Source organism: Zeugodacus cucurbitae, chromosome 2, assembly GCF_028554725.1.
Source record: "Zeugodacus cucurbitae isolate PBARC_wt_2022May chromosome 2, idZeuCucr1.2, whole genome shotgun sequence".
NCBI lineage: Eukaryota > Metazoa > Arthropoda > Insecta > Diptera > Tephritidae > Zeugodacus > Zeugodacus cucurbitae.
Window position 1 is genome coordinate 10,578,771 of NC_071667.1, and position 21,357 is coordinate 10,600,127.

The following is a 21,357-nucleotide window of genomic DNA, read 5'->3' on the forward strand; positions in this document are numbered from 1 at the left end:
AAGTAAGTCTACGAAGATGAATTACATGAAAATCTAAAGCGTATAATTTTAATTTCAGCAACCAAAAACCGAAAAGCATGTCGTTAATGCGTAGAAAGCATAAAAAGCGGCAATAATATAATTCTGGGTGATAACTATAAATTGAGATTTTAATTTGGAGAATCTATTGTGTGTTACTTTCAAAATGGTTACAAGCGCTGTCGAGTTGCTTTTCAAGGCAAAGTTTGAAGTAAAGAATTCAGAATCCAATCCAGAAGCAGAAGTTGTTTGTGCTTGAAATAATTTTTTTGTTTCAATTTCAAAGTCTAGCTTTAATAATTTGGAAATTCAGTATTAAGACTCCTTACATTTGCTGTCTCTCTCCTTCACTCTCCCTCTCTTTCTCTCTTTATATGAATAGCATTTACAGCAAACATGCAACTCTGCATTAAAATGATAAAATATTCATTGAGGAGCACATGACCTGTCATCTGTTGCAGTAGCAGCTGTCCTTTCGTGTCACCTGGCCATAATTTAATTAAACAATTCCTTGTGTTATATTATATTATATATATATATAAATACATGTTTCAAATGCATGCAGCTAATGAATTTTAAAACATTGTTTGCCACCACAAAAACTAAACATTTCATTAAATGCACAGAATATTTAATGAATTTTATTTGTATAACGGTACACAGCTACAACTGCTACAACAAAGCCAATTTGGCCGAGAACCAACTGTTGGCTTAATGGCGGCAGGGCGGTGGTGGTTACTGTGCAATCCCAAAGCACATTTATCGTGTCACAATGGCACATAGGTACCTTAAGGCGTACACGAGCACACGCACACACATATGTAGATTTATATTCAGCAGAAATGTTGCATGTAAATGTATGCATGCGCTTGTCGTTATGTAAATTGTTTAGATTAAAAAGAAACGGAAATGCCGACACACATATGTTCATTCAAAATAACAACAACAATAACAACAACGTTAACATAAGGGATTTGATGGCAAATGACATTGCATATTTCCCGACTGTCCGACGACAAGGCGCACCTCGACAACAATTTCCATTAACAAAAACAAACCTATTAAAACAACACATGCGCGTATGTATATAAATGCACGTTATATATTTAAATAGATACATGTAGATATATTGGCATATATGTATTTTATAAAAAAAATGCCAGAACACTAACAGGGGCGCTTTTGTGTCTGCCAACAAATTGCAAATAAAAACGTTACAACAAAAATTAATTTTTGGTTGCTGCTGTGTTGTTGTTGCAGCGCGCATGTGTCACATATAAGTTGTACGCTGCATGTTCGCTGGAGTTCCCAACGGCGGCTACGCCTAGCAAAATCATTGTCACCTCCCGCAACAACACAATGAAAAACAACAAAGCCAAATAGAAAATTAAATTGAGAAACGTGGCAGCTTCCGCCAACCGCAACAACTAACCGGGCGCGGAGTGATCGAATGGCAGCTACCAAACCAACTAACCAACCGAGCGACAGACGAAGCAAGCCAAAAAACGCACGGGACTCCCAAGCTGCTGCTATCACAACCGCAGCGTTGTTGGCAAATTTATTTAGCTGCCGCTTGTATTCCCAGAACGTATGTTGCCGCCGCCGCACCGCTAGATACATATGTATGTACATGCGGCAGTGCCAGTGCCTGTGGCGATTGGTGGCAGCAACAAGAGCCGCAAGCATTTGTTTTGCGCCGCGTTGCACTGCTTGTTGCCAACAAATATTGCCACACGCGCACGCATGCATACTCTTCATGCCTGTCGTCGTCCTCACGACTTGCCTCGCGGCAGCTGCTCCCGCTATCCTGTCAGCCATTGTGCTCTTCTTTTTCGACGCACTAAGCGAATTTTCATGTTGTGTTGCAACAATGCGTAACACGAGCAACTTAGCGGTTATGTAATACATATGTATATATGTGTACCCGCAGACATATGGACGCACGATGATTTCATCACTGCTCGGGCGCGTCTGTCACTTGCATGGTCGCAATCAATGAGGCATCATGCGTTGCAGCGCCTAAATGTTACAGCAGCACCAGCGCTCCACTGCAACTACACTGTGTTGCAACATACAAACATGCATGTGGCATGTGGCAAGTGGCGTTTGATATGTGGCATGCAACAGACAAGGCTTGCGACACTTGGATGTGTGTGTGTATGCGCGCCAAAAGGGGTTTGCTAAGTAATTCAACGCATGGGCTGTGCCACGCAGGCGCAAATTGCTCATTTGCTTGTCCGCCTTGCGCCTCTGCTGAAATGTGGCTAACATTTTCCACGCCATCAAAGTGAAATTTGTCAACACGCGACTCGTGATTCGTTTCATCTCTGCCATGTTGAATGTGCTTTTAATCGTCGTGGGGCGGTGAAGTCGCTGGAAACAGGCGTGACTTCGTCGAGAGATGCGCCGTGTGCAGATGCAGTTGCAGAAGCGCACAACTTGTAATCAGTAATTTCAGATGATTGATATGTCTGTGTGGTGTTTAGTTGGTTAGTTGGTCGGGTGACTGGCTGGTTGCGGCCGTTATGCTGCGAAGGTGTGCAATTGCAAAATGAGGCGCCTAATTTGAGAGATTTGTGAAAACGAGCTACGTGCGCAACTGATTAATAGGCGTGCATTAACCGAAAATCAATGCAACTAGTTAGCTGTTGTTTGTTTGGTTTCGGATGTAACGGTCTTTGTAATTACACTTCGAACCTAATTTCAATAACACAGATACAGATTTGGCGGTTGAGTTGAGTGTGAACTGAATGAAAAAGCAGCTCACATCCCAAATTATGCATAATTATCGGATGTGGGTTTATCATATACAGAGGTAGTCAAAATTATTTATTCCTGAGAGAATGAAGTTTGGCAAGAATCGCTAGAAATATGGTGGAGATATATGCAAATGAACTACAGACTCGCAGTACTCAAAAGTATTTACACATAAAAAATGGTAAATAAAATCCAGAAAACAAAGGAATTATTGATTATAACTAGATCGGAGACTGTTACTAAGTTTAAGACTGGAATTTCGGCTTCGGAGTTAGTAAAAATTTATAGAATTTAAAGGAATACGTCTTATAATGTTATTAAAAAGAAGGAGACGAACAATTCCAAGGGTATTTTGAAGAGAACTGGGCAGAAACCTATGATAAATCAAAGGAAATGTAGAAGATTAGTAGGAACTGTCGTACAAAATCCCACAATTAGTCCTGTTAATATTGCAGCAGTATCGAATCAGCGTATTGCATGGACAGTCAATGATGCTACACTGTTTAGGACAGGACATTGGTCAATATTTCCCAAAATAAAAAAGCGATATGCCAGTCACTTGCCTTAAATTAGATCCTGGAGCCTGTCGTGGGCAGATAATGCTGAATTTTGTTTCCAGGGCTTATTTAGTAAACGCTTTATGCATTTACCCCGTGAAAATAAGAAATATGCAGTTTTGTGATAAGATAATTTTTGGGGAAGTTTTCCTTACTTAAGTTCGGGAGATTTGGTACAAATTTAGGAACTCTAAATCATCCGGATATATCTGAACTCACATGACTATGCCATTATAGTGGTTAGTCGGCCGTTTCCAACTTCTTCCTCTTCTTGAATGGCGTAGACACCGCTTACGCGGTTATAGCCGAGTCCAAAACAGCTCGCCACGTACCCCTCCTTCTGGCAGTTTGGCGCCAATTGGTTATACCAAGCGAAGCCAGGTCCCTCTCCCCCTGGTCCTTCCATCGGAGTGGAGGTCTCCCTCTTCCTCGGCCAGCGGGTACTGCATCGAATACTTTCAGAGCTGGAGCACTTTCATACATTCGAACAACATCACCTAGCCAGCGTAGCCGCTGTTTTTTTAATCGCTGGACTATGTCTATGTCGTCGAATAACACATACAGCTCATCGTTCCATCGTATGCGGTATTCGCCGTTGCCAATGTTTAAGGGACCATAAATCTTCCGCAAAATATTTCTCTCGAAAACTCCTAGTGCCGTCTCATCTGATGTTGGCACCTGTTGGCAAGAGCGATTCTGCGTTGGATTTCCAGGCTGACATTGTTATTGCTGTTAATGCTGGTTCCCAGGTAGACGAAACTATCTACAACTTCAAAGTTATGACTGTCAACAGTGACATGGGAGCCAAGACGCGAATGCGCTGACTGTTTGTTTGACGACAGGAGATATTTCGTCTTGTCCTCGTTCACCACCAGACCCATACGCTTCGCTTCCTTATCCAGTCTGGAAAAAGCAGAACTAACGGCGCGGGTGTTGTTTCCAATGATATCGATTTCATCGGCGTACGCCAGTAGCTGTACACTCTTATAGAAGATTGTACCTTCTCTATTTAGCTCTGCAGCTCGTATTATTTTCTTCAGTATCAGGTTAAAGAAATAACACGAGAGTGAGTCACCTTGTCTGAAACCTCGTCTGGTATCGAACGGCTCGGAGAGGTCCTTTCCGATCATGACGGAGCTTTTGGTGTTGCTCAACGTCAGCTTATACAGCTGTATTAGTTTTGCGGGGATACCAAATTCAGACATCGCAGCATAAAAGCAGCTCCTTTTCGTGCTGTCGAAAGCAGCTTTAAAGTCGACAAAGAGATGGTGTGTGTCGATCCTATTTTCACGTGTCTTCTCCAGAATTTGGCGCATGGTGAATATCTGGTCTGTTGTTGATTTTCCAGGTCTAAAACCACACTGATAAGGTCCAATCAGTTTGTTGACGGTGGGCTTTAGTCTTTCACACAGTACGCTCGACAGAACCTTATACGCGATGTTGAGGAGGCTTATCCCACGGTAATTGGCGCAAATTGTGGGGTCTCCCTTTTTGTGTATTGGGCAGAGTACACTGAGATTCCAATCGTCAGGCGTGCTTTCTTCCGACCATATTCTGCAAAGAAGGTGATGCAAGCACCTTATCAGTTCTTCGCCGACGTATTTGAATAGCTCGGCCGGCAATCCTTCGGCCCCCGCCGCCTTATTGTTCTTCAAGCGGGTAATTGCTATTCGAATTTCTTCACGGTCGGGCAACGGAACATCTGCTCCATCGTCGTCGATTGGGGAATCGGTTTCGCCATCTCCTGGTGTTGTACTTTCACTGCCATTCAGCAGGCTGGAAAAGTGTTCCCTTCACAAACAGTATACTCTGGTCATCAATAACTAGATCACCTCTGGGGGTCCTACAGGATGGTGCACCGGTCTTGAAACCTTCAGTTAGTCGCCGGATCTTTTCGTAAAATTTTCGAGCATTACCCCTGTCGGCCAGCTTGTCAAGCTCTTCATACTCACGCATTTCGGCCTCTTTCTTTTTTTGTCTGCAAATGCGTCTCGCTTCCCTCTTCAGCTCTCGGTATCTTTCCCATCCCGCTCGTGTTGCGGTCGATCGCAACATTGCGAGGTAGGCAGTCTGTTTTCTCTCCACTGCGAGACGACAATCCTCATCATACCAGCTGTTTTTTTGACTTTTCCGAAAACCAATGGTTTCGGTTGCAGCTGTACGTAAGGAGTTTGATATGCCGTCCCACAGCTCCCTTATACCGAGATGCTGATGAGTGCTCTCAGAGAGCAGGAGTGCAAGTCGAGTAGAAAATCCTTCGGCTGTCGGTTGTGATTGCAGCTTCTCGATGTTGAACCTTCCTTGTGTTTGTTGACGTGTGCGCTTTTCTACACAGAGGCGGGTGCGTATCTTAGCTGCTACAAGATAGTGGTCCGAGTCGATGTTGGGACCACGAAGCGTACGCACATCAAAAACACTGGAGACATGTCGTCCATCTATCACAACATGATCGATCTGGTTGCGAGTGATTCGATGCGGGGACAGCCAATTAGTTTGATGGATTTTCTTATGCTGGAATCTAGTACTACAGACGACCATAATTCGGGCCCCGGCGAAGTCGAACAGCCTCAGACCGTTTGGTGATGTTTCGTCATGGAGGCTGAATTTTCCGACTGTTGTGCCAAAAACACCTTCTTTACCCACCCTAGCGTTGAAATCGGCAAGCACGATTTTGACATCGTGGCGGGGGCAGCGCTCATAGGTACGTTCTAGGCGCTCATAGAAGGTATCTTTGATCACTTCGTCCTTCACTTCCGTCGGGGCGTGGGCGCAAATCAGCGATATGTTGAAGAACCTCGATATTTTTATGTGGTAGGTCCCAAACCCTACGCACAACCGCATAAGCGGGTTTCGCCTTCTCACTTTAGCTCGCCTCCAAACGTATGTCTGTTGGATACTTGGTCTAAGGCCGGAAGTCGTGAGCTGCTTGAGCCACATGTAAAAAAATCGTTCCTGGCCACTCCCAAGTGAATGACAGTCAGAAACTTTCCTCACTTACGTGAACTTCTACATATGACTCCATCCTCCTCGTTTCCAACTATTTACTACATTTTACAACAAGACAATCCTCCATTTCATAAAGGATCGTTACCAACAAAACTTTTAAGTGAAGCAAATCAAATTGACCTCCGCAGAATCCCGTCCTAAACTTTATTTAAAATATTTGGGGTTTCTTTGAATATCCGAGGACAATTGATATAATAACCGAAAACGGCGAAATTAACGACATTTGGTCTAAATTAACAGTTAACTCAGCGTCCAATTGTATTGAATCAGGCGGGACCATAAATAGGATGTTGGTGATGCCAACAGCGATTTAACCAATTATGAATTTATCGCCTTAGAATAGTAACATATACTAAACATAAAAATTAAAAAAATATTATCATTAAAAAATAACAGGATAATCCATTACAAGTTGTGTGTAAGTAGTTTTGACTACTGTGAGTCTTCAGTTCATTTGCTTATTTCTCCGCCATATTTCTAGCGATTCTTGCAAAGGTCAAGGTTTATAACAACATAGTATTTTGTTACCCTGCGACAACAACAACAGCAATAAAAAACGTCGGATGTGTAAATAATTTTGACTACTTCTGTATATAGTTTAGTTAAAAAATAGTTTTCCAAGAAATCTTTAACAGAGCTCACTACAAATGTGTGAGCTTTTTACCATTTCCGACATAATCAATCCAATAATCTATGGCCTCTGGTCACTTTTACCCGAGAAACTAGAATTCCTCAAAAGTATTTCTTCATTTTTTAAGAATAATCTTTCTTCATAGTTGTTATATTTTCGAAAACTATTATTAAAATGAACTCAGTTATAATCAATCAATCTGATTTTTGGCTATTTAAGAGAAGAGCTTCATTAAAGCACTAACCAACTATCTAAATTGTTATGCAATCTTTTTTATATGAACAGTTGAGATAACGATAGTATGGCCCACCATTTATGTCATCTATTCACAAAATTTAGGTGAACCAATTCAGACATATTTTCCTTCTTGTCGCCAGATGTCGCCTATTTACATTGTTCGTTACATCTTTGGCATTTTAGGCGAATCTTAAAGTAGGAACAATCGTTCTTTTCGCATTGAGATGATTGTGATGGTTCAGCCTCATCAGATGCCAATTGTAAGTGCTTCATCGTGAAGATTTCGGTAATTGACCAACCCATTTTATTAATATAATACACAATTTGACTCACATATTTGGTATAAAGTCCATTGAAAGTTAGAAAGCCCTAAAATTAAGTATATGGGAGCTAGGTGATTTATGACTCGATTTCACTCATTTTTGCCACGGAGACATATTATTAGAAGAAATATTCCCTCTGAATTTCTTCAAAATATCTGAGGGACTTACCTGTATTTTCGGTAAAAAAATTGTTAGAAGCACGGAGGTCCTCATATTCGATATATAGGGTATTGAAAACTAATGGACCGATGTCGACGATTTTTAGAAGTGTGATGCCTCAATATAAATGCAGTATTTATGCAAAGTTCGGTTCCGTTATTTTCACTAGTGCTTACTTTATACATTTGTAAAGTAAACGGTTCAAACGGTTCTGGTATATAGGAAGTAGGCGTGGTTGTAAACCGATTTGGGCTATTTTCACAACATATCATTGGTAAGCTAGGAAGATATTATGAACCAAATTTCATTGAAATTGGTCGAGTAGTTTCCGATATGGATTTTGACCTATAAGATGGCGGAACCACGCCCATTTAAAATTTAGTATACCATTTTGAGTGCAAAATTTTGTAAACCATTTTATAATGCAAAGATGCCTTAAAGCTTCCGGTGGTTTTCCTTACTGAATTAAAGTAAAGTAGTAGTTTTGAACATAAGCTTTGTATGGGAGGTGGGCGTGGTTATAATCCGATTTCCTTCATTTTTGGACTGTATAAGAAATGTCTAAAGGAAATGATTCCTGAGAGTTTGGTTGATATAGCTTTAATAGTTTACGATATATGTACAAAAACGTTAGTAGGGGCTGGGCCACGCCCACATCCCCATATGCCCCTTCATGGTGCGATCCTTCTTGCCAAATTTTGCTTAACTTAATAGTTTAATTTTTGGCTTAGTTATGACACTTTATATGTTTTTGGTTTTAGCCATTTTGTGGGCGTGGCAGTGGTCCGATTACGCCCATCTTCGAGCTTAATCTTCTTATGGTGTCAAGAAATACGTATTCCAAGTTTCATCAAGAATTTCTGTTAAGGTCCTTGAAATCAAAAAACTATCAGTATAAAAATTTACGGATGGAAATGAAGGAAGAAAAAATAAAATGAAATTCTTACTGAATAGAAGAAGAATTGTTTAGATCTTGCTTAAATAATTTACGTTACTCTTTTGAAGTAAGTAAAGTGAGAGTCTTCCATATTTTTTATTGTATTTTTTCAAAAAGATCCCTCCTTCAATAGTATATCCGAGGAATTTTAGTTAGAATTATGTTCTATATTAGGTCCTTTATAGCTGTTGGACCATTACTTTCCGCCTGAAACCATTAAAGCGCTTCTCCAACAATAAGATAAATCAGACTGCAATTGCATGAACTAGAACAAAGCAGATTACACCTAACTGACTTCAGAAGGTCACAAATCCGCTCTCGTGGTTATAGTCATAGCAACAATCACGCGTCAGTTACGGATTCGACGAATTGCCAACAATTGAAGCAAACCGCATTATGTTGAAGTGCCACAACAAGTACCGTAACTACGCACATCGCATTTCCATACCGCAAATCCAAGGCTTCCGCAACCGCAGTTACCTACATGCTGTGCGCTGTGGTTGCGCTTCCTTCGCAATGGCAATAAACAGATACTTATTTTACAATAATACAAGGCAACTGCAGCAACAGCAACAACCAAGTTGCAAGCACTTGAGGACATAAGTTACTTTATCCGTACATATGCTGAACAAAAAGTTTGGATTTTGCGAGAATAAAATTGAGAATATCGATAGTTGAGTTGATTTGTTTTTGTTACAAGTTTGCAAGGCTATGCGGGCAGCAGTTATTCGTTTTTCTGTGTATGGGTGTATGTCAATATTGTGCTCTAGCGACAAAGTTCTAGCCAATCTATTGCTAAAGTCAGTGATAGACAAATCTACGAATGCTGCTCATACGGAAATATAATTGTTGTTGCAGGCAAATGCAATCAGTTATGACAATTCTCCAACTTTTTGCGGTTTGAGCTTTTTATCACGGAAGGTTTGCTTACACATTGCTTGGTTACTTTGGATACATCATATCGAATATTAGTTTGCGTAACTTTCCAACTTCTCTGCCTCTTCTCTCTGACTTGCCTTTGCCAATATACATATGGATGTATGTCTGTATGTATGAGGAAATGTGCACTTTCAATCCAAGCAGTCGGTATTTAATCTGCTGAATGTTTGTCTTGCAATTTATTGTTTTGAGTTGTCATTGCGGTGGGAATTTGAGTAGACAGTTGCATACTAATAAATATATTTATATGTATGCAAGTACGCATATGCCACATAACCGCAAAATAATCATACAAGCCACATGTACATATGTGTTGCAACATAAACTGATACTGCTTACTGTAACTTTTGCGTCATATTTACATAATACGCCATTAACAAATTTAAAACACAGCGAGTGCAAGTTGACAGGGAAGTAAGCTGTTGAATTTACAGTGAGGTGAGTTGCGCTGGCCCAGATATAAATACATATGTGGCAAGTTCTGTTCCTATCGGTGTACTTTTGTAGCGTCCCTATTGAAAAACCCTTTACTAGGCAGTGGGAACTAAAAAATAAAATTAGCGAATCTCTTATATTAACTAAATTTCAATCAAATATAATTGTGTCGGAATTGCATATGAAAATAACATTCGCTCTTATAGATAGTTATAGATCGTTGCTGTGATCGATAACTTCGTTATACAGCGTTTGGCCGGCAAACTTGTACAAAATACCTATTATTTTCGAAATTAAACTTTCAATAGAATTCGAAAAATAGATGTTTGTCAAAGAAATATTCTAAATTAACGTTACGGCTTCCTAACCTCAAATATCTACTAGAGAGAAAGCTTCATGAGTCATTTAAAGACATGCATGAAACTTGCCAAAGCAGTTAAAATTGCTTTTGTTGTAAGGGAAGTAAGGGACAATGTTATACAACTTTCGTCGACGCAAATAAAGCTTTCACTTCATAATAGCATACCAGAGTTAATATAACCCACAACTAAATGAACTTGTTCGGCAAACTTGCAGGTACAGCTTTTAAGGCTTAATATAAGAATGAGTTTCAGAAATAAAATTATCAAATCAATTAACAATTTTAGTAAATGAATATTTTTTACGAGCCCCTTGACTAATTGCTAAATGTTTTTCCAGCACTGTTCATTTTCAAATCTTTAGAACACACTTCGTTATATCCACTATGATTTCCTGCTGATACTTTCAACACAGCAACGCACAACAAACAATATAGAATTATATACGCCCTTTTGATTTCACAAAACTCCCAACAGCTTTCCGTCAGTGACTTGCATTTCACCGCATTCTTACATGCCACAACGTGTTGCAGCGATCATATTGCAGCTGAACTGCTTGCCACAATGCACTTTTTTGTAGCAGCAAGCAGCGAGCAATAGCAACAACACCGCCGACATCAATGATCGTTAACTCAGCTCGCTTTGTGGCAATTTCCTTTAAATTTCTTCATCTCATGCTTCATGCAAGTTTTTCTACGATTGTTATTGTTGTTGTCGTTGTGAAAATGCAAATGAAATAAAACGACTGTAGAGCTATAGACAACATTAGCTGACGCAAAAGCGATACGCCGCATGGAAAACAGCTGAAACAAAGCGCACAAAGCGACAGCTACAGCTGCTCAGTTCAACCACCGCGCGCTCAGCGACGCACAGTGGCGCGGCTTTGTTACATTGAACTTTTGAACTAGTTTCACTTTGAAGGTTTTTAGCAAAAGCAATACACCGCCAAAAGACAGTCAGTCAGACAATACTTACTACGGCGGCTATATAATTTTCGACACGCTCCCCCGCCTTTTCACGGTTGTACTACACTAGGTGGGCTCACAGTGAGGCGGCTGCGCGTTTGTATTGTTTCTAGCTAGCCGCTTCTCAACGCCAAACTCATTATGTGCTGCTGGTATACATATATACTTGAGTGTATACATATTTACTACACCAAATGGAGTAAATTGGACTTTTCCCGCACTTATTGCTTACTCTTCCTTTTGTTGTTGCTTTCTTATTGTATATTATATTTTGTATTTCTTCCATCTTTCTTTTCACATTGTCTAGCGTCTAGATCTTTGCTGTAGATCGGCGAGCACGCACGAATTGTATATGCGGCTGTATGGCTGTATGACGCTCCATGTAAGAAAGTCTGCACTGTTGTCTTAAATTACATTAATGAGAGATCTACTTACGCTTATTTACTTGCTTACAATGGAATTGAAAGTTCAACTTTCAAATGCATGCTTTTCTGCTATACAGTAAATAATTAGATAATCGCATGTGTAGCAGCATTAGTCATTTGACTTTTCCAATTCTCGAAAATAGGCACAGAGTTGGCAATGCATATGAGTGTATCTGTATGTTGTTTGAGCTAAGCTTTGCTGGGAACATAGGCTAGTTCTGAAAGAGTGTCCTAAAAGCTAGTGGAAAATTTGAAAAAAAAAAATACTTTTTATTTCATAAAATATTTCCAATTGGCTTCTTCGATAAACAAAACTGTAGATTTGAAGAGAGGGATAAATAAAGGAGTCACATATATATAAAGACCCGAGAGAGAAGAATCGATACTCACCATCTTTTTATCGATTTTAAAGCTGCCTTCGATAGCACGAAAAGGAGCTGCCTTTATGCCGCGATGTCTGAATTTGGTATCCCTGCAAAACTAATACGGCTATGTAAGCTGACGTTGAGCAACACCAAAAGCTCCGTCAGGATCGGGAAGGACCTCTCCGAGCCGTTCGATACCAAACGAGGCTTCAGACAGGGTGACTCACTATCCTGCGACTTCTTCAATCTATTGCTGGAAAAAATAATACGAGCTGCAGAACTAAATAAAGAGGGTACATTCTTCTACAAGAGTGTACAGCTCCTGGCGTATGCCGATGATATTGATATCATCGGAAGCAACAACCGCGCCGTTTGTTCTGCATTTTCCAGACTAGATAAAGAAGCGAAGCGTATGGGTCTGGTGGTGAATGAGGACAAGACGAAATATCTCCTGTCATCAAACAAACAGTCAGCGCACTCGCGTCTTGGCTCCCACGTCACTGTTGACAGTCATAACTTTGAAGTTGTAGATAATTTCGTTTATCTGGGAACCAGCATTAACAACACCAACAATGTCAGCCTTGAAATCCAACGCAGAATCACTCTTGCCAACAGGTGCTACTTTGGACTGAGTAGGCAATTGAAAAGTAAAGTCCTCTCTCGACGAACCAAAATCAAACTCTATAAGTCGCTCATTATTCCCGTCCTGATGTATGGCGCTGATGCGTGGACGACGACAACATCCGATGAGACGACTCTTGGGGTTTTCGAGAGAAAGGTTTTGCGCAAGATTTATGGTCCTCTAAACATTGGCAAAGGCGAATACCGCAGACGATGGAACGATGAGCTGTACGATTTATACGACGACATTGACATAGTTCAGCGAATAAAAAGACAGCGGCTACGCTGGCTAGGTCATGTTGTACGGATGGAAGAAAACACTCCAGCTCTGAAAGTATTCGATGCAGTACCCGCTGGAGGAAGCCGCGGAAGAGGACGACCTCCACTCCGGTGGAAAGACCAAGTGCAAAGTGACCTGGCTTCACTTGGTGTTTCCAGTTGGCGCCAAAAAGCAAAAAGGAGGAATGAGTGGATTCGCGCTCTGGTGGATTCGGCTATAATCGCTTAAAGCGGTTCCTACGCCAAATATATATATATATATATATATATATATATATATATATATATTTACTTGTTTATCACATGTTACCATGGTGCCTCCAAATATTGATGATTAAGCATGATGTTCATATCGATCTCAATAGGGATTAAGGTTAAATTAATTGCACACAAGCAAGAAAATTTGATATCAGTGGAGAAAATATTCAAATAACTGCTTCGCAGGTCGCTAACGAGGGGCGTAAAATAGCTCTAAGGGATTTATAGTTACGTACTGCGAAATCAGCACGGCGGCCAACTTATTATTTCCATACAAATTCAACCCCACAAAGCGGACTACCGGTCGTTAATGGATTTTGTAACCTTATATAATTTAGAGCGGTTGCTATCTCATTTGAAATTCGTTTTGTTGCTCCACCAAGGAAGTGTGTATCAGCCTTCTCTGTTGTGATATGCTCTTATGCTTGTATATTTGGGTAAAACTATCTGTGGTTGGTTGTTAAATTGCAAGTTTCAAGTATGGATGCACCAGCCAAGTTGAATCAATATGAATATTATGTACAACTACACTTACACGTGTAACATTGTGTTCTACATATGAGGGTTTGGTTTTGGTTGGGCAAGCCGGTATAACGTTGAAACCTTCACTAAATTGATAAAGAGATGAAGCGGATATGAATAGCTCATTATTACCTATGCATATCTAACTGTAAAATGTTAGAATGAATTTAATTAGTAGTAAAGATCTTGGCTCCAAAAAAATTGTAGTGTGGCGAATCGAACAAGTTACTCGTTTAAATATTAATAATTTAATACTTCAAATTTTTATAGAATAACGAACCATTATATTCACTTAATGGAGTATCAGTAGTGCTTTTAATTGCTTTCTTGAGCTCAAAATTAACAAGTGGAGAAATGAGCACAATTATAAAAGTAAACATTTATAAAGGAAACAGTATTTACAGATTATCTCAAAGCTTGTTAAATACATAGTAGATTTTGCGTACTTGAGGTCAATCTTTCAATATGCTTTATAGGTGCAGATAGTACTCAGAGTAGACGAACGGCAATAGTTCAATAGAAACGAGGCAACTCAACGCAAGACGTTCAACTAAACCTACCAATTACTTCAATAATAACACTAACAATTAGACTTATAGATCACGGTTCTTGCTGAAGTAATGTTCCAGAATTATCTAGGTTTTGGGAAAAAATATAGAAAATACCTTTTTAAATATGTTTTATTTCTTTGCACAAAACAAATTGCTGGTCTTAAAACTCATGGCTACGTTGAAGACAACATTATTTAATAACAAGCTCATCTTTAAAATATTCTAAATTCCATGGTAAATACCTCATCCGCATATACCATCTTCATATATCCGATAAAAGCTCTTAATTCCCGTTACTCGCTTATTTCAAATTAACTTGCGACTTTTTCCGTCTTTTAACTTTGTCGTTGTTGTTACATTTCGGCTATATTTTTTGCTTTTTATATATTTTTTTGCGCAACTTTATGGCTTTTGGTTACTACAATTTGCGTGCTGTCACTTGTTGTCATCATAATCAATGATCACTTCAGCAGGCACAGGCCAAGCGAAACACGCGCGCTTTCCGCCACAATACGGCTTGTTGTTTATGACTTTTTTCAGTTTTTTTGTACATAAGAGTTCTCAAACCGCGGCTACATAATCCATATGCCGCATTGTTCATTCAGCTGTACGAGCAAGTGAAGCTACTAGACCCACGTGCGTTGCGTTTCCCTTTTTGGTTGCTTATTTTTTTGCTACTCACAAATATGTCTGTTTGTGTTCGTAATTTCTGTCATTCCGCATGTATGTGTGTGTATTGTATTTAATTTTTGCATTTTTCGCCAAGTGGTTTTATCCAAATTGGCTGAGATTTACTCCGACGTGCAGCATCAACTCAAAATCGTGGGCGTTTTGTTGTTATTGTTGTCACATTGTTGTTTTCGCATTGAAGTCATGTATTTTGTGTAATAATATTTTGTAGCTTATTAAGTACATTTTGAGACTTGCAAATCGTTTGCTTGTATGCATATTTAATAGGAAGAGATATTCTTTAAGCTACTGTAAGTTACTTGGTGCAGTCATTTGTGGAATGCTATTGAGTCTTCTCTTCTCTTTTTATTTCAATTAATGAGTATGTGACTTGTGTTTAGCTCAGATATTAGCTCATGCACATACAAGCTGTCAATTCACATTTGCCGTTGACTCAGTAGACGTCTTAAGTTATTTTTTAAACAAAAAGGTTATGGATTTCATAAACGTATTGTTTTTTAATAATTTAATTTCATATTGCAGTCACATAAGCATACAAATATAGTTATGTACATTTGAAGGAAATAGTTTATTTATAAAAAATAAAAAGAAATTAAAAAACATTTTGAAAATCCCTTTAAACACATCAGTCTTTATATCCGCAAGCAAGGCTGCTATGTAATTCATATTTAATACAACAACAGACAACAGGAAGTAGTTATGCAGTTGTAAATGATTACACAATATTGGCTATTCATTATGTACATTATATATATATTCTCAGCTACGACAGTGGCTTCCTGTCTAAGTATCTAAGCATCTTTCATCTAAAAAGCTGTAAGCATAAGTGCTCAGAGAAAATTTAATGCATTTTCACCACGACAATCGTAGTAATAGGGAGGACATATAAACTCATATAACATATCTGTTTATAATATTGTTGTTGAAAGTGTTTACGGAAACACTTAAGACTGTTTGAAAGTTTCATCAAGTTCCCGAAAACCATTCTAAGCTTTTCTCTACAGCTATAAAGCTTATTGTCGATAAGTTTCATAAGTCTGTTGTTAAAAACTTAGATTCTCAGAAAAGCTTCATACATTATAATATCAAAATTGCATGCAATGCCGTAATCTAGCTACTCTCGTTCAAAGAGCTTTCAGTAAAAAAAGCTCAAGTGAAAAGCTTTTATCGAAAGCCGCAGCTAAACATTACGGTTGTAAAAAACCCATCCGTCCTTCCTTGAATTTCGTCCTTCCAGTACTCTGATCCTCGAAAGCGTAATAAGATCTATTAAACATATATTAGCTCCTTTTCTTGAGCCTCTTTTGATTAGTATCACAATAATTTGTTCTCTTAATAGAAATTCATAATATTAACATTGCCACTCTGTAGAGATCGACCTATATGGAGTATAGACCGACAGCGTTTTAACAGCTCTCTGTCACTCAAATTGTATACCGCGCTCACAATAATTTCAATGTATCCGCACTCAAGGCGACTGGAAACCTTTTCGCATATTTTACATATGACAAAATAAATAAATACAAAAATTTCGTGCAACCATATACATATTTCATAAATATTTAACACTATCGCATACAAATACGATATTAAAAAATCGCGTAGACATAAAGAAAAGAAAAATTAATGAATGTAAAAAAACAATAACAAAAAAGTGGAGCGAAACACTGCATAAATCATTAGTTCACAACAAGCGATGGGGTGTTGAATATTGTTATTGTACTTGTTGTTGTTTTTGTGTGGGGGTGGCCACCCAAAAAACACACGCGCACAGATACACTCTCATACATTTCGTAAATGTTAAAAGCTTCGTAATGAAAACAATGAGTTCATATGCAATGAGCGCACGACAATAAGTTCGAATATCATTAAAGCGAGGATAAACAAAATATATGCACATACAGAGAACCTCATCTGCAATCTACATATATACATATTTATACTTTAGATATTCACTACAGTGATGTATTGACGAGCTTGCTTGCTGTTGTGTATTGCTGCGACACAGTTATGACAGTTAGCGAGATTATAGTGCCAGCGAACACACTCAGCGTTCGACACATAAGTGGGTGGGATATTGAGAAGCAGAAAAATAAACAACAACAAAAATACAGCGGTCCTTTTCACTATGAGAATATGCAAAATCTCGCTATCGTCATGTAGAGCGACAGATCATCGTTCAGCTGATGTGTATTTTGGCATTGACAGACAACATAATGTGGGTTTTGATTTAAAATGTGTGCGTATGTATATGCGTAAGAGCACTTAAATTGCACTACAAACGCACAGCTAATGAGTCAGTAATGCAGCGTTGCAAGGACATTATTAATTTCTTATACTGATTTTATAATATTAATCATAATTGAAAATTGCCAAAAAATATCATTGCAATTTGACAGAAAAATATTGTTTTTAATTTTCAAAAACTCATTCTTGAAATTTTATAAAAAAAAATTCGCACGATAGTTTACCACTTACCACTTTCAAAAACACAAAGTCGTATGCAAGTTTTTTCGTGAATTTTTGAAAATTTGTAATATTTTTTTAAATACAGAACAAAATCTTCTTAGGGAAGTAGAAAGAAAAAAATGTTTTCAAATGTTTGAACGATAATGGAATGGAAATATATAATTAATACAATTAAATAAGTTTAAATACTTTTCGATGTTGTTGTTGTTTCATTGACAGATGCCTCCTGATGATGATCCTCTATTTTTTCCTCTATTCGTTAATCCCTTGAAACTTCAATTTAAGGAATGTTTTTCCTCAATTAAAGTTGTATATATCTACATATCAATGTATATACATAAATGCATCGCATACCTATAAAACACTGTGCGTTTATACGCTTATATTATCCAGCAGTAAAGTGAAACGGTAAATAATTTCGAGCCGACAATGGAAAATTCATGAGCGTTGATAAAATGAATGGTGGCACGCAAAGTGCTTTTTCATTGCGGCAAGGATAATAATCTGAGGCGATTAGTGCGGTCGAAAGGATACTTGCCTCACCGCCAACAACGCCATAGCGCTGGTTTGTAGTGACGACCGCAAACAAGAATAGCGAGGAAGATAGGTACTAATGGGCAGCGAGATGAGTCTGCAAGAAATTTATGGCGTAAATCTAAACTCATTCGTATATTACGCGTACATTAGTTGAGGATGATGCAATTTTAATAAATTTAATAAATCGCAGCAAGCTTCAGTATTGTGCTAAGAGTGACTACAATACTCAAAGCGATTTACTTATACATTTTTGTTACTACAATGTCTCTAATTTTTTATTTGTATTCTTTCTACTTACAGTTATGCTGAATCTCTCATGTACAAGTTGAAGGATACAATTATACTTTTCCATCTAATCAATTCGTATATGATAAAGCGTAACGCTTGAGATTCGTTTGCACGCCAGCGAAGCACACAAACACATAGTGAATGTGAGCGCGTCCAAAGTTGCACATAGATAAACAGCACGAGATCAGTACACCCCAACCAAACGTTTTGAAAAAAGCCATCACCATTTCGTCGATTGCGATTAAACGCAGGCCAACGCTGCCGCAAACGCCAGCGAGTGCCCCACAGGTGTTATCGCCCAAGCGACAGTGCGCCACCGCCGTTTCGGTCATACCCGCCGTTGCCACCGCTGCCCAATTGACACCACAAGTCCAGTACGCCGCCACACCAGCCACCGCAGTCGCTCTCAAGGCCGGCCATCAATTGACCTTTAATCCCGCCGCTGCCGCCGCCGCTGCCCAATACGCAGCCACTGCCGCCGTCAATACACATCAGCACCACCACCACCAACACCACACACAGGTCGCTGCTGCAGCTGCAGCTGCTGCCGCCGCCGCCGCAGCACAGCAACAACGCATCGCTGTTGCCGCGCAACATTATAATACATCGGCTGCTGCATTATTGAATCAGCATTTGCATTCGGTTGCGGCTGCAACGCATTCGTTGTCACCGGCCACAGCGGCTGCCGTTGCTGCTGCCGCCGCGCATCAGCAGCACGTTGTGTTACAGCAACAGGCACAACAACAACAGCATCACCACATTCATCACACACAGCATTCGTTGAGTCAGCAGCACGTTTATCAGCAGCAACAGCAACAACAGTCATTGCGCCAGCAATTACAGGCACAACAACAACAGCAACATTTGATCATCAATAGTGCCAGCACAGTTAGCAGCACAACCACCAACACCGTAGGCACATCGTTGACCTCAACTACTCCCACAGCAAATACAACAACAGTCACAGAGGGTACAACGACCACAGTTGCTGCTGCTGCCATAGCAGCCACCAATTCGATCAACGAAACTTCGTCACAATCGAACACGTCCTCTGCATCGACTACACCGTCACCGGCGGCAGCGACAGCAGCACCGAATACGCACGACAACAACAACAATAATAATAGCGGTGTGTTGAACAGTAGTCCAAATAGTAGTATTAGCAACAGCAGCAACAACAACAACAACAACAACACAATCATTACCACCAGCTCGACAATGGAAAATCAAATGGCTCTAGCACCATTGGGATTATCGCAAAGCATGGACTCAGTGAATACGGCCAGCAATGAAGAAGAGGTAAGTATTATATATATATATATATATTCTATATACATATATGTCTAAGAATGGAGGCAATGTGAACATGTTGAAATCAATCGCCAGGCTTAGCTTTTAGGGAGCTTCAAGCTCTCAGTACAGGTATGATGTGGAACAGATTACTTGTTAATGATAAGACTTATCAAATGAAGACATAATTGACATTGGTTTGAGTGCCTATGAGGATTATTGCTGTTACATGTGTAGATCTAAAGCTTCTTAATCCATATTCAACGATTGTTGCTTTAGAAGATAGACAAGCACACATTGCCACCAAGAGAATTCTTAGTAAATGTGGTCTCCTTAAGTACGCTATGTCCTTTACATTAGCTTAAATATCTGAAAATCTAAGAACATTTCGAAAATATTTTCGTACTAAAATTTGTTCATAAGGCTTATATAGATGTTCTAGTTAAATGGAATTTTTTTGTTTTTTTTTCAAAGAATTCAAGAAGAGAAAAAACTCCTCAATGCCCAATATTAGTTCCGAACGCACAATTTTAAATTTCCCAACTATGACAACAACAGTAAACACATCAGTTTATTGCTCAATTTGCATGATGTCACACAGTGTACAATCAAGTGCATTATCATTTACATTGTACTATTAATCGCCTTAAAGTATGCTATAAAAGTTTCTAAGTGCAAATTACAGTGAAAGGAAGTTGTGATAAATGTTGTTAGGCAACAAAGGGACGAGACAACAACGCCAGGTGCCACTTAACAATTTTGAAGCGTGCTTAAAATTTTAATGGCACTCTTTCTATTTGAACCGCTGACAAGTTCCATGAAGGGATAAAGTTGAACAAAAATTTTAGAAGAGTCACTTTATATAAAAATGTGTGTGTTAGTGTGTATTTTAACTGAAAGTGATGAAGGGGTAAAGGTGATTTCTGGAGCGTTTGAGCAAATTCGATGAAAGTGTATAAACCTAGTTGTTGTATTTGCTGTTTTTTGTGACTTACGTTTATTATGAGGTTAATGTTTCGTAAATTTTTAAGAACTAACCGCCTTTATTGTGTAGTGAGAGGAAGAGCTGACAATTTTTAGAGGTTCTGTTGGTGTTTGTTTTCAATGTTGAGTGGCTTATACACTTCGTAATTCTTTACCAGCCCTTTCTAAATTGTGGTAATTTAACTAAGGATAGAATTTTAGTTTTTCTAACGCAAATTTTGGTAACTATTTTTGCAGAATTTCAAAATTAATTTCAAAACAAATTTGCTTAAAATTATTAACTTCAAGCAATTTATTTAATTTAAATGTACTTTTTTCTTCCATTCATTATAAAATGACTTGATATTCTTCACTCTATTTATCAACTAACTCCGTGTTGCGCATGACTTAACGCTCCAACATTGTCTGTCAGCGATTAATAAATAAATATTCCTGCTTAGCAATTTCTGGCGCATAGCCTCTTAAAAGATTTCAGCCTTTGACTTCTAGCTGCTCTTCTAATCAATATTTTATGCGCTACTGTGACTGCAGCTCGCTTCAGCGACATGCCACGTGGTGTCTGTAATATGAATCATTCGTGTTGGCATGATTACAAGTAGTCAAGTGCGTAAACTTTTGCCACACCGGTAATTTAAGTCTGTGTGGCAAGGACTCGTAAATACAAAGTTTTGGAAGCAAACGCCAATATTTACTGTATGTATATTTATATATATATATGTATATATTTAGTTCACCGCGCTGTTATTTAAGCGAGA

General features: G+C 38.9%; 1 protein-coding gene across 1 annotated transcript in view; it reads left to right on the forward strand.

The window, feature by feature from the left end:
* Positions 1 to 18,116: 18,116 nt before the first annotated feature.
* Positions 18,117 to 21,357, forward strand: part of LOC105212335 (AF4/FMR2 family member lilli) — a 131,366-nt gene continuing 128,125 nt past the window's right edge. Inside the window, 3 exon segments of the mRNA XM_054225339.1 lie at positions 18,117 to 18,181; positions 18,341 to 18,417; positions 18,477 to 19,627. Of these exon segments, the coding sequence (XP_054081314.1) occupies positions 18,117 to 18,181; positions 18,341 to 18,417; positions 18,477 to 19,627 (1,293 nt within the window).